Source organism: Physeter macrocephalus, chromosome 5, assembly GCF_002837175.3.
Source record: "Physeter macrocephalus isolate SW-GA chromosome 5, ASM283717v5, whole genome shotgun sequence".
Lineage (NCBI taxonomy): Eukaryota > Metazoa > Chordata > Mammalia > Artiodactyla > Physeteridae > Physeter > Physeter macrocephalus.
Window position 1 is genome coordinate 58,419,387 of NC_041218.1, and position 14,786 is coordinate 58,434,172.

The following is a 14,786-nucleotide window of genomic DNA, read 5'->3' on the forward strand; positions in this document are numbered from 1 at the left end:
TAAAGTCTGTTTTGTCTGATATGAGAATTGCTACTCCAGCTTTCTTTTGCTTTCCATTTGCATGGAATATCTTTTTCCATCTCTTCACTTTCAGTCTGTATGTGTCCCTAGGTCTTAAGTGGGTTTCTTGTAGACAGCATATATACGGGTCTTGTTTTTGTATCCATTTAGCCAGTCTGTATCTTTTGGTTGGAGGATTTATTTTATTTATTTATTTATTTTCATAAATTCAGTTATTTTATTTATTTAGTTATTTTTGGCTGCATTGGGTCTTCGTTGCGGTGCACGAGCTTCTCATTGCGGTGGTTTCTCTTCTTGTGGAGCATGGGCTCTAGGCACGCGGGCTTCAGTTGTTGTGGCACGCAGACTCAGTAGTTGTGGCTTGCGAGCTCTAGAGCACAGGCTCAGTAGTTGTGGCGCATGGGCTTATTTGCTTCGCGGCATGTGGAATCTTCCTGGACCATGGCTTGAACCTGTGTACCCCGCATTGGCAGGCAGATTCCTAACCACTGCACCAGCAGGGAAGCCCTGTTTGGAGTATGTCATGCATTTACATTTAAGGTAATTATCGATATGTATGTTCCTATTGCCATTTTCTTAATTGTTTTGGGTTTGTTTTTGTAGGTCTTTTCCTTCTCTTGTGTTTCCTACCTAGAGAAGTTCCTTTAGCATTTGTTGTGAAGCTGGTTTGGTGGTGCTGAATTCTCTTAACTTTTGCTTGTCTGTAAAGGTTTTAATTTCTCCATCAAATCTGAATGAGATCCTTGCTGGGTAGAGTAATCTTGGTTGTAGGTTTTTCCCTTTCATCACTTAAATGTGTCCTGCCACGCCCTTCTTCAAACTCTGGCTTGCAGAGTTTCTGCTGAAAGATCAGCTGTTAACCTTATGGGGATCCCCTTGTATGTTATGTGTTGCTTTTTGCTTGCTGCTTTTAATATTTTTTCTTCGTTTAATTTTTGATAGTTTGATTTATATGTGTCTTGGTGTGTTTCTCTTTGGGTGTATCCTGTATGGGACTCTGTGCTTCCTGGACTTGATTGACTATTTCCTTTCCCATGATATGGAAGTTTTCAACTATAATCTCTTCAAATATTTTCTCAGACCCTTTCTTTCTCTCTTCTTCTTCTGGGACCCCTATAATTCAAATATTGCTGTATTTATTGTTGTCCCAGAGGTCTCTGAGACTGTCCTCAATTCTTTTGATTCTTTTTTCTTCTGTTCCCTGGTTGTTATTTCCACCATTTTATCTTCCAGCTCACTTATCTCTTCTTCTGCCTCAGTTATTCTGCTATTGATTCCTTCTAGAGTATTTTTAAGTTAAGTTATTGTGTTGTTCATCACTGTTTGTTTGCTTAGTTCTTCTAGATCCTTGTTAAGTGTTTCTTGTATTTTCTCAATTCCATTTCCGAGACTTTGGATCATCTTTATCCTTACTCTGAATTCTTTTCAGGTAGTTGCCTATTTCATTTTCATTTATTTGGTCTTGTAGGTTTTTACCTTGCTCCTTTGTCTGTAACGTATTTTTTTGTCATTTCATTTTTTTTTTTATGGGTGGGGCTGCATTCCTGTCTTACTGATTGTTTGGCCTGAGGCGTCCAGCACTGGAGTTTGCAGGCAGTTGGATAGAGCTGGGTCTTTGTGCTGAGATTAGGACCTCCAGGAGGCCTCACTCTGATTAATGTTCCCTGGGGTCTGAGGTTCTCTGTTAGTCCAGTGGTTTGGACTCAGAGCTCCCACCATAGGAGCTTGGGCCGACGTCCGGTCTGGGAGTCAAGATCTTGTAAGCTGCATGGCGAGGCAAAAAAAAAAAAAAAAAAAAAGAAAAAGAAAAAAAGGGGCAGTACAATATCAAAGAATAAAAAACAAAATAAAATTAGAAAGATAAAAAATATATTATGAAAAATAAAAATATAATTGAAACAACTGCAGTAAGGTAAAATAAAACCACAACAGAAAAAAGAAAAAAAAAGGGGGGGCGGTGCAGGGGGAACAAGCCAAAAGGAGAGAACAGTAACAAAGTATAAAGAATAAAATAAAATTAGAAAAATAAAAGATTTATCAGGAATAATAAAAATATAAATGAATCAAGAACAATGAATCAACAAGGTAAAGCAGAGCCCCAATCTAAAAGAGGAAAAAAGAAAAAGAAAAAAAAAAAGCCTTGGCTATGGGAGTGGAACTCAGGCAGGGGTGGGGTTTACAGTGGGGTGGGAACTAGGCCGGTGGGGGGTTGACGTTTGAGTGTAGGGCGGGGCCTCTGCTTAGAACCTGCCGGGAAGGGGAGAGGCAGCACGTGGAAAGGAGGGCCTCTGTAGTGTGGAGTTCGGGAGTTTGGAGGTAAGGCCCTGGGTGAGGGTGTGTGGGTGGGGTTTAGGCCCAGCGCATTGGAGGGGGTCTCAGAGGGGTTCTCCGAGTGTAGTGGTAGGGCCCTGGGTGTGGGTGTAGGGGTGGGGCTTGAGCTCTGCATGGCAGGAGGGAGGCTCCAGGGGCACAGGATTAGGCCTGGGAGCCCAACAGGCTTCCCAGTGCCTAAGTGGACAGGGAAAGCTCTGGCTCCGTTCCCTTCTGTTCCTCTACACTCTGCCCGGCAACACCCCTCTCCCCCAGGGTCTTCTCCATTGCTGCTGGACCCCTAACCCCTAACTGTGGGTCGGTCCTGCTGGGTGTAGGAACTCCTCCCCTCCCCCAGCCACCCCTCAGGGGTGCCCTCCCAGATGTCTGGCCTTTACTTTTGCTCCCCACTTCCCTCCCTCCCACTCCCTCAGGACCCGTGCAGCTGGAGGGGGCCTCGGTGGGCAGAGGATCAGGCCCAGGATCTCAGCAGGCTCCCGGGGGCCCAAGTGGGCAAGGGAAACCTGGCCACGCTCCCTTTTGCTCCTTTGTCCTCTTGGTGGTCCCCCAATTTCCACCTTCGGGTGTGAGATCCCTTCCTCTCCCCCAGCTTCCCTTCAGGGGTGCCAGTCCGGTCCCACCTCCGCTTCCCCTCCCCTTCACCCCCCCCCATGCCCCACGTCCTACCCGGCCGCTGGGGGTTTCTCCCATCCCCTTAGGTGTCCATGGTCCCCCACCGGTGCCTGGCAGATGCCTTAGTTGTGCAGACACACGAATCCATGTCCTCCTAGTCTGCCATCTTGACTCCGCCCCCTTGTGTATAAGTTTTTGTATAGAGATAGTATCAGTTCTTTGGGTATGTACCTGGGAGTGTTTGGTAATCTGACAAGTAATTTCTCAGTTCCCCTCCTCCCCACTCCCCACCCCTGCCAAAAAAATCAGGTCCTAATACCTGGAAACTGTAAATGTTACTTTATTTGGAAAAAGTGTTTTGTAGATGTGACTAAATTAATGGTCTTGTGATGAGGAGATTATCTTGGATTATCTGGATGGGCCCTAAATGCCATCACAGTTAAAGGGAGACAGAAGGGGACTTGATATAGACACAGAGAAAAAGACATACACACATGCAGGAGAAAGTTATGTGAAGACAGGCAGAGATTGGAGTGCTGTGGCCACTAGCCAAGGAATGGCAGCAACCACCGTAAATTAGAAGAGGCAAGGAACAGATTCTCTCCTAGAGTTCTGGAGAGAGTGTATCCTTGCTGACAGCTTGATTTCAACCTTGTGATTTCAGACTTCTGGGCTCCAGAATTGTGAGATTATAAATTTCTGTTGTTATAAGTCACCCAGTTTTTGTTAATTTGTTATAGCAGCCACAGGAAACCAATACAGAGTGAAATTGGTGGGTAATATGGTAACTCTATGTTTAATATTTTGAGGAACTACCAAAGTTTCCCAAAGTGGCTGCACCATTTTATGTTTCCACCAGCACTGTATAAGGGTTCTAATTTCTCCAAATCCTTGCTAGTACCTGTTACTGTCTCTTTGATTATAGCTGTCCTGGTGGTTGTGAAGTGGTACCTCATGGTTTGGATTTATATTTCCCTGATGAGTGATGATGTTGAGCATCTTTTTATGTGCTTACTGGTCATTTATATATCTTCTTTGCAAAAATGTCTGTTCACAGCCTTTGCCCATTTAAAAATTGGGTTATTTATCTTTTTATTGTAGAATTCTAAGAGTTGTAAACTTTATAGTTTTAGTTCTTACATTAGATCTGTGATTCATTTTAGTAAATTTTTGTATATGGTGATAGGTATGGGGACAATCACTTTTGCCAAATTCTCAGTCATTACCTACCTCTTCAAATATTGCTTTTGCTCTTTCTCTCTCTCCTCTGCATACAGTTGCATGCATACTAGATGTTTTGAATGTGTCTCACATATCTCTTACGACCTTTTCTCTTTCTTCCATTTTTCTTTTTCCATTTGTGCTTCAGTTTGGATATTTTCTGTTGCACTGTCTTTGAGTTCATTAATCCTGTCTTCTGCTGTTTGACTTACCCAATCAGTTTTTAATTTGAGGTATTGTATTTTTTTGGTTATAGAACATTTGTTTGATTCTTTTTTGTTTTTATTATTACAGTGCTTTAAAATTTTCATTTCTGTCCATTTTGTGCATCTTTTTCTCTATTTTATTTAACTTATTTGTAGTAGTTATCTTAAAGTCCTTGTCTGTTAACTCTAATATTTGGAGCAATTTCTGCTTTTCGCAGATTTTACCATTTATTCCCTCTTCACTTTAGAACGTGTGGATTTAAAAAAAATCTAGCTTTTGTTTTTAGCTTGATTTTAGTAACAATGAGGCTTGTTGCAGGAAGAAGGAAGAATAGGGCAGACCCTGGCGCTTTGTTTCCTGGGTTAACAGGAAGGAAGTATTTGTTTTTCTGGAATTGCTCATATAATGTACTGGTTACTCAGGAGAGACAGTAAAAGCAATAGCGTTAAAGAAAGAATAAATCAGTATGACATGTGACTACTTGCTAATTTAAGTGCCCTACTTGCTAATTTAATTGGTAAATGCTGTGTGGAGATAGATAGGCCCTGAGCTAAAATATATTTAGATAGTGATAATCAACTTGATCTTTTGGCTTAGTAAGAATGATTAAGATCTATGCTTTTTAGCATAAAACATTTATTAGCATTTGTGGTTTTATAAACCCTATAAATTATTTCTTGTTTTTTTGGCACTAATATGTGATTAGCTAAGGATGTCTTAAGTACATGAGTTGGTGAGTAGCTTTTAGTTTAGTCCCTTAATAAAAATATCATTTCCTATGTATTCATTATTTTTGCAATATAGTAAAAAGTATTCTGAGTTTAGTAAATATTTGTGGTTTTTCTCTTACGGATGATAAGATATTAACAAGTATGAAAAAGTAAATGTGTTTACTGAGTTGGTCTGAATGGATTTTCAAAGTTGATTATGATCATGATGATAACTGTAATAATTTTGTTATATTCTTGTGTGCAGTGTATTCTTATTTTTTGGAGTATTCATTTTCTTTTTTTAAGAACACGGCTTGATGAACTGAGAATGTTTCTAGAAAATGAGACCTGGGAACTTTGTCCTGTTAAGTCAAATTTCAGCATCTTGCAACTTCACGTAAGTTTAAGAGCAAATAAATCAGTCTTTTATGTAGTCATCTTTAAAAGCAAACCATATATATAGAAACATTTATAAAATAATTAAGAAATAGTGCCTTTCCTTTTTTCCTTAAAAGTGATTAATAATAAGCCTCTTTTACAAGGTGATACTTTAATGGATGTCATAATCTGTCTCTTTTTACAAATTCATTTTATACACTTGAGGAAAACTCCTTTGCCTGAAAAGAGACAATTAAAATAATTTGTTTTCTTTAGATTTCAGAAGAGGGTCTACTGCTTCATTTAAATTTTGCAGAAATTATATTTTGATGGTCTTTAATGAAAATGCTTATATTTGCAGAATATTTGTCATTTCTTAAAGGGTCTAATAGGTTCTGAATTTATGCTGCAACTCATAAAATTTGTCTGTAATGAGAAAATGCCTCTGAGGTAAAAGAGGCACTTATAAAAAAAAAAACACAACTAAGTTTTATTAGTTGATTCCTTGAATCCTATAATGTAATATGTGAAAATATCTTTTTTTTTTCTCTTGGTTGAAACATATTATAGATAAATATTTCTTGTGTGGTAGACCATGTCCTATCTGACAAATATCAAATATCAGAATACAGTATATAAATTTAGATCCCTGTTTAGAAGGTCAAGTGTGTAGTTTTTGCCTTTAGAAGAAATGACTTTCTAGAAAGAATTTTCTTATTCCTGGATAAATGTAAAGAATACATGATTTAAAGGTTTTTTTAAAGGGACAATGTTTATGCTCATATTGTATAATAGCTTATTTCTCATCCAGGTTTATCATATTGCTTTCCTAATGTGGAAATATTAAATACACTGAAACATGTTGATTAATAAATGCTTTAAAGACAATGAAATTAACATTAATTTTAACATTATTTTAGAGTTATTAAATTAAGATGATTCCTTAACATTATTTAGAATTCCAGCATTGATTTTAGAATCTCTATTTAAATACTTTTATTTGAGTTTGTATTTAACCATCAGTTTGTGTGTGTGTGTGTGTGTGTGTGTGTGTGTGTGTGGTGCATGCGTATATAAACTTGCTGTAATTAGAAAACAACTTTTTTACAAGGTACGTTGAAACATTTCCATCCAAGTGAGCATTGTATCCTTTAAAGTGGTTACCTTGAAGTTTCAGTTATGTAAGATGAGTAAGTTCTAGAGATCTATGGTACAACATTTTGCCTGTAGTTAACAATACTGTACTGGGCACTTAAAATTTTTTTAATGGTAGATCTCATGTTGTAACCACAGTGGGGGAAGAAAGTAATTACACTGAAAACTATTTACAGCTGAGATAGTGTTCATTTGACACATGTATTCCTGTAGATTTTGTTTTAAAAAATTTTTGTCTTATTAATTTATAGTCACCCCTTGTTTAGAATTTTAAAAATAATGGCCTGATTTTTAAGCATTATTGTGGATCTGATTTAATGTATAGCTGCAATTTAAAAAGAAAATAAACACATCATTTGAAACTTAGTAAACCAATGTAATTTTAAAGAAGATTATCTCTGAATATGAAAAATTTTAAATTGGAGAATAATATTAAAATGATTAAAAGGTACAAGAAAAATGTGTACTAAATTTTTATTAAAAATTAAATCAAATTTTTGTAATTTGAAAGAACTTTAGCCATTATTCCATCTCTTCCTCTAATTAGCTGTGTAATCTTGAACTTGGACCTGAATCCCTCTGGACTGCCTCAGTTTCCTCATCTGAGAAGTGTGTGATTTGGACTGGGTGCTACAGCTCTGTAGCTTTAGTATTTGTGATTCTTTCATCTAGATCGACCCTTTCATTGTACAGATGAGGAAATGGAGGCATAGGGAATTAGGGGACATTCCCAATATTATATAGGAAGTTAATGGAATATAATGGATTAAAGTCAAGCTAGGACTAGAAGATGTATCATCTGACCTCAGCATGTATTTGTGTTGTCTGCTTCTTGGTATATGAAGAAAAATAAATGAAAGTTTATAGACATCAGTTTAACAAAGAAAGTTGTATCTTTTATGCTTGGATTTCAATGTAGTCACGTAGAGTATCTCAAATGGTGCAAGCTGTTTGACTTAACAACAATTAGTTTTTATGAATGACTTTATTAAAACTGTACTCTACTAGGACTTTTGCTGTTATGTAAAAATTTTTAGAATTATCATTCAAATTGAAGTTATTTAAAAAAACTTTCTGTGCAGTTCCATAAAGTAAGCCAAAAGCAGCTTGATGCAGATAACACTGTTTTAAGTGACATCAGCAACTGAGTTGTCTTTAGGAAAACCTTTGAACATGTATGTCCAAGTTTGTGCTTTCAGATAACTTGCAAGATTTAAAAATGAATAACCTAAAAAAAAAAAAGAATAACCTAAAGAATAGGATTGTTTTCTTTACTAACTACATCTGCAGTGGTGGAATATGTTTATGTACTTGAATTTTATTTTTGTTGCTAAAAGAGATCTGGCTCCTTCTTGTTTTTTTTTATTAAACGTCTAGGAATTTAAATTCATGGAACAGTCACGTTCCCCATCAGTTTCACCCAGTAAGCAGCCATCCTCAACTTCCTCAAAAATGGTAACCTTGTTTGAGCAGTACTGTAGTGGTGGGAATCCATTTGAAATTCAGGCTGACCACAAAGATGACGAAACAGAAGACGTCCTGGCTTCTAATGGGGTATGTGGTGTTTTTAAAATGTACTGTGGAACATTAGTGGGATTTTCTTATTGAGCGTGTTGTACCCGATGAGCAAGGTAATTGACTAGATTTATTCATACATTTACCACCCACCTTCCTACCTGTATACTTAGACACCTGTAATACTACTTGTACAGGTAATGAATGGCTTTCCAGTATGCTTTGACATTGTCCTTTTGAATGATAAGTTTTGCCTTTATGTTTATTTTATGTTGTTTTTAGATTACTTTATGTTCTTACCAGATTACTAATTGAGTAGGAGCATAGTTTATTTACTGCATAGTTATATGATTTATTGGATAGACAGATGTATGAAGGAGTAGATCATCTGCACTTTTTTCTCAATGCCACTTGTTGGGTAACTAAGGAAGTCATTTTGTTCAATGTCCCCTTAACTGAAACAGGGTAATGTCTTGTTTAATTACCTGGCAGGGATATTTTGAGGATTTAGGAATACAATGTTTTAACAGCACTCTGAGCAGCTCAAAAAACAATATAAACTAGAAGTAGTGTGAGTTAATGGAAAGGTTTGCAGGCAGATGAATGAATATGACCTTTATTATTGATTAGCTGTGTGGATCTTGGCAAGTTATTGTGATTTTGTGACCCTCAGTTTCCCCATATTTACAATGAGGAAATACTTCACAGTTACCTGCGTTTTTACAGTATTTAATTTCCAGAGGGACTAGGTATAATTTTTATTTTAGATTTGATGAAGTTGAAGTGAAAACTGTTTGGGTTTGACAAAAATCTGTTGAATTTGTCTCCATATTTTTGGTTTGTTTTTGTTATTAAGTGAAGATATAATTAAAATAATATTGTCATGAAAATATACCACTATCATTTTATCATGAAGTAGAAGTTATGCCATAGAGAACCATATTTAAAATTATAATTTAGTGATTCTTTGTGACATTTTGCCTCTATAAAGTAGACTAAACTGAAAGGAATTAAGTCATTCCAATATTTTTGAAATAATATACCCCTCTGCACTGGTGATTTGTTAATTTAAATCTCACATAGTATTTGATTCTCATTATTTCTGGCAGTTGTGTTCAATAAAGTAAGCACAAACTCTGAATTAACAAATACAGAACCGTTGTTCTTAAGCAAAATATGGGATTAAGTATCTGCAAGCCTCTGGTCACAACATTTTCACCAACTGGTCAATACACAACCTTGTTTTACGTGTGTTTTTCCTTAAAGACACCTAATTTAATATAGTGTTGATTCATTAACATTGAACACATGACCAACAGCACTGTAACTCATGCCTGAGTGAAGCTTATCTAACATACGTGTTTTTACCTTAAGGCACATTACAGTCTTCTCGCACTTGGGAACACTAGACGGCACTTTAGTACTATGATTGGGGGGCATTCCGAACAGTGAAATCACCAGCAAAAAGTACAAAAATTTTAAGTATGTGACAGTAAATAGACTTTGAAAAGGGCACTTGTTTACAGCAGGAGGGCTGAAATAAGAAGGTAGAGTGTCACCTTGCTTTTAGCTGGGAACATGTATGTAGGGTGACTCAAAAGTGTTTACCACTCCACATGGCACACATCCGTGAATGACCAAGGAGTGTCATGAAGTACTGATGTTGGGGTTACAAATTTTATCGAGTAGGGAAATCTGCAAATAAAGAATCCTTGAAAATGAGGATCTGTTGTACTGTGGAACTGACCCTAGTTTGTGTAGAACACCTTTCTGAATGTCACCAGGATCACATTGTGTACAAGTGGGGGAGAATGTCTCTAATGTTTGTTTGTAGTTATTAATGTGTGATCTGATCTTCACAGGTACAGCATAGGTCCTGAGGGTCAGGGTCCACATCTTAAAACAGCCTGTCGTAATGCTTTAGACTCTTAAAAAATAGTTGTTGAATTAGGGGACTGACTTCTTCCCTTATTGTCATTATACTGGTCTCCTCAACTGGCATATGGGGACAAAACTTCCTCATAGAATTGTTTTGAAGATTCAGTGAGACAATTTATGGGAGCACTTAGCCCAGTACTTGGTTGAAACTCAATAAATGTTAGCCATTATTTAATCATATTAGTTTATGATATTAATCAGCAATGATGGTGATACTGCCACTGCTTCCTTTGTTGTGCATGGACTCCACTGTCTTCTCCCATGCCGGCACTGGGCCATAGTGCCAAAAAGATGACGAAAAGGCACTCTTCCTCTCAAGAGCAAATCCACCATTTTTGTCCTTGCTCTCAGTAGTCTAAGTTGCCCTTGGAATTAAATCTCATCATAATGAATTAGATAGAATATTAGCATGTGTGTTGTGTTTATTAAGCTGACTTAATACTTCCAGAGTACCAGAATTGTATTCTCAAGCTTTTTATAATGAACTAGCAAAGTGGAAATAAATAGGATGAAACCACTTGAAGGAAGAGTTTTTTTAATCAAATAAACACTCTTTTCCTGTTCTATGGTCTAGCAGGGTATGTGTTTGTTTTCATTTGTTTATATGGAGATTCTTTGGGGCATTTATATATAAGCTTTTGAAACATAATGTTTGTATTTTCTTTTGAGCTGGTTAAGGTAGGATGATGAAGAAGAAAATGGAAAGTTAATATGATTCTTGATGGCAAAATTAAAGCTCAGTTATTAAGAACTTTCATCTGTAATGTACGTCTTATAAAATTGGATACTTTTTTACTGTGTTGAAAGACTCCAAGAAAGGTTGGTTCTTCGTACCCATTGTTGAAAAGTATACTGTGTTCTTTTCAGTATGAATCTGATGAACAAGAAAAAAGTGCCTATCAGGAGTATGACAGTGACAGTGATGTTCCTGAGGAACTAAAACAAGATTATGTTGATGAGCAGACAGGCGATGCTCCTGTGAAAAGGTACTTGTTGGAATTTATGGTATTTCTCATTTTATGTTGCACGTTTAACATATAGGATTTACTTGAAAGGTTAAGAAAAAAACTCAAAAATTAAACTTTGCTTTTGGTTATAGTGTCACGTGACAGAAGTTAATGTTTTTTTTTTAACATCTTTACTGGAGTATAATTGCTTTACAATGGTGTGTTAGTTTCTGCTTTATAACAAAGTGAGTCAGCTATACATATACATATATCCCCATATCTCCTCCCTCTTGCGTTTCCCTCCCACCCTCCCTATCCAACCCCTCTAGGTGGTCACAAAGCACTGAGCTGATGCTCCTGTGCTATGCAGCTGCTTCCCACTAACTATCTGTTTTACATTTGGTGGTGTATATATGTCCATGCCACTCTCTCACTTCATCCCAGCTTACCCTTCCCCCTCCCCGTGTCCTCAAGTCTATTCTCTACATCTCATCTTTATTCCTGTCCTGCCCCTAGGTTCTTCAGAACCATTTTTTTTTTGGTTCCATATATATGTGTCAGCATACGGTATTTATTTTTCTCTTTCTGACTTCACTCTGTATGGCAGTCTCTAGGTCCATCCACCTCACTACAGATACCTCAGTTTCATTTCTTTTTACGGCTGAGTAATAGTCCATTGTATATATGTGCCACATCTTCTTTATCCATTCATCTGTTGATGGACACTTAGGTTGCTTCCATGTCCTGGCTATTGTAAATAGAGCTGCAGTGAATATTGTGGTACATGGCTCTCAGCAATCCCACTACTGGGCACATACCCTGAGAAGTTAATGTATTTTAAAAATGATACCTGGGGCTTCCCTGGTGGCGCAGCGGTTGCGAATCCGCCTGCCGATGCAGGGGACACGGGTTCGTGCCCCGGTCCGGGAAGATCCCACATGCGCGGAGCGGATAGGCCCGTGAGCCATGGCCGCTGAGCCTGTGCAGCCGGAGCCTGTGCTCCGCAACGGGAGAGGCCACAACAGTGAGAGGCCCACGTACCGCAAAAAAAAAAAAAGATTCCTGAAAGGCTAAAAATGTAGTTTTTTTGATAATGGGCATAACCCAAGAGCTCTTAATCTAGAGACCAGTGGTTTTTGCAGAAAAACAAACTTTTGATTTATAGAATCAGTGCCGCCTTTGGAGGCGGTTTATGCTTCACATAGATCAATTTATGTTTCACATTGATTTCCTTTTTCTCAAGGAGGAAAATAGTCATTTGTTTTGTATGTGGCTTTGCTGCCTCAATCTAGTAAATACAGAAAAATCTTCCCAATGTCATTGATATTTGCTATTTGAGCCTTCTATTAAGGTTCCTTTTTTTGTACTTGAGTTTTGTTTTATGATAAACTGTCTTCTTCAAAAACTATGATAACTGTATAAGAATTTTTGTCACCTTTATTTTTTATTTTTTATTTTTCTGTGGTACGCGGGCCTCTCACTGTTGTGGCCTCTCCCATGGCGGAGCACAGGCTCCGACGCGCAGGCCCAGCGACCATGGCTCACGGGCCCAGACGCTCCGCGGCATGTGGGATCTTTCCGGACCTGGGCACGAACCCATTTCCCCTGCATCGGCAGGTGGACTCTCAACCACTGCACCGCCAGGGAAGCCCTGTCACCTTCTTTAAATTGGGCCTGATTCTGATTTGTGAGTGAGGTAGTTTCATGACTGAGTATCAGATATTGAGTGACCACAAATATACTTTATTTTTAATGATGGATTTCAGTATACTCTTCCCTACCCTTTACCCCCAAAGTACCTAGTGAATACTTGATTCATTTGACACCCTGATTGATATAATCTCTCACCTCAAAAGTGAACAACTCATATAATTCGGGATATTTTAATTGGGGAAATTTGTTTCCATTGGTTTACACAAATATATGGTATTTAATTATCTACATCTATGATCCATTATGAACTGAATAGAACTATTTTGTTGGACTTTTTCATTAGTTGTTTTGAGTATGTTTTTGCTAAAAGAAAAGGTCTAATTAAGTTGAAATGAACAAACGTCTGCCACTATATGTGTATGTCCTTGCATTCTTTGTAGGGTTATGCAGCCTCTTAAACTGTCTTAACCTACCCCTAAGAAATATACACAATGTAAACTACTGATTGCAGTTAACCAGTTGACTGTTATATCAGTTCCAACTTCTAAGTGTCTCTTGAATTTATCAAAATTTCTTGTATTTCACTGCTACCATCCTAGTTGATGCAGAAATCTCTGGGCCAGATTATTGAATCAGCCTCCTTACCATGGCTTCCCATTTCCAGTCTTGACCCTTTCTAATCTGTTCTTGGATACAAATTTAGATTTTTCTTTTATATACACATTTGATCATGTCATTTTCCTGGTTAAAATGTTTAATGGCTCACCACTGCATTTAAGATACCGTTCATACTCGTTATAATCATGAGGTTCAACTCCTTTCAGTGATCTGGCCTTGACTTACCTCCTTTCTTATCACATTTCCCCCTGCCCACTCATTCTCCAGGCCACCACTTTCAACTCCTTGTGCTTCTCTAAGCGTTCTCTGTCCTCTTACTTCTGATCTTATTACATGTTGTCCCCTTTTTTTCTGTACTTACCATATAACTTCTACTTTTTCTTTGAGTCTAGCGCTGCCCCCCAACCCCAGACTTTACCTTTATACGTTATGCCTAATTCAGATTCTAAGGAAGGTATTTTTTCATATTTGTAGGTCTGAAATAAGGATGTTTGGTACAGTTGATGTATAATTTTCCTAGAACATTTTTTTAAAGTGACATAGCTTCTTTTTTTGTTCATTATTTTATTTGTTTTTTATTGAAGTATAGTTGATTTACAATATTGTGTTAGTTTTCAGTGTACAGCAAAGTGGTTTGCTTATACATATATGTATATACTTTTTAAAAATTCTTTTCCATTATAGTTTATTATAAGATATTGAATATAGTTCCCCATGCTGTACAGTAAATACTTGTTGTTTATCTATTTTATATCTATTTTTATGCATCTGTTAATCCCACACTCCCAGCTTATCCCCCCCTACTTCTCCTTTGGTAACCGTAAGTTTGTTTTCTATGTCTGTGAGTCTGTTTCTGTTTTGTAAATAAGTTCATTTGTACTATTTTTTAGATCCCACATATAAGTGATATCATATAATATTTGTCTTTGTCTGACTTACTTCACTTAGTGTGATAATCTCTAGGCCCATCCATGTTGCTGCAAATGGCATTATTTCATTCTTTTTTATGGCTGAATAATATTCCATTGTATATATACACCACATCATCTTTACTCATCTGTTGATGGACACTTAAGTTTCTTCGATGTCTTGGCTGTTGTAAATAATGCCACTGTGAACATTTGGGGTGCATGTATCTTTTTGAATGAGAGCTTTTGGCTTTTCTGGATATATTCCCAGTAGTGGGATTGCTGGATCATGTGGTAACTCTAGTTTTAGTTTTTTTAGGACCCTCCATACTGCTCTCCATAGTGGCTGTATCAACTTACATTCCCACCAACAGTGCAAGAGGCTTCCCTTTTCTCCACACTCTCTCCAGCATTTATTATTTATAGACTTTTGATGATAGCCATTCTGACTGGTGTGAGCTGATACCTCATTGTAGTTTTGATTTGCATTTCTCTTAATAATTAGTGATGCTGAGCATCTTTTCATGTGCCTGTTGGCCATCTGTATGTCTTCTTTGGAGAAGTATCTATTT

At 37.3% G+C, this 14,786-nt stretch overlaps 1 protein-coding gene across 2 annotated transcripts in view; it reads left to right on the forward strand.

Moving 5' to 3' along the window:
• Window positions 1-14,786, forward strand: part of VPS50 (VPS50 subunit of EARP/GARPII complex) — a 138,737-nt gene that overhangs the window by 89,643 nt on the left and 34,308 nt on the right. For both annotated transcript variants that reach the window (XM_024130486.3, XM_028490011.2), the window contains 3 exons: window positions 5,409-5,499; window positions 8,013-8,189; window positions 10,956-11,074. In XM_024130486.3, the coding sequence (XP_023986254.1) occupies window positions 5,409-5,499; window positions 8,013-8,189; window positions 10,956-11,074 (387 nt within the window). The remainder of the gene's footprint in view (window positions 1-5,408; window positions 5,500-8,012; window positions 8,190-10,955; window positions 11,075-14,786) is intronic.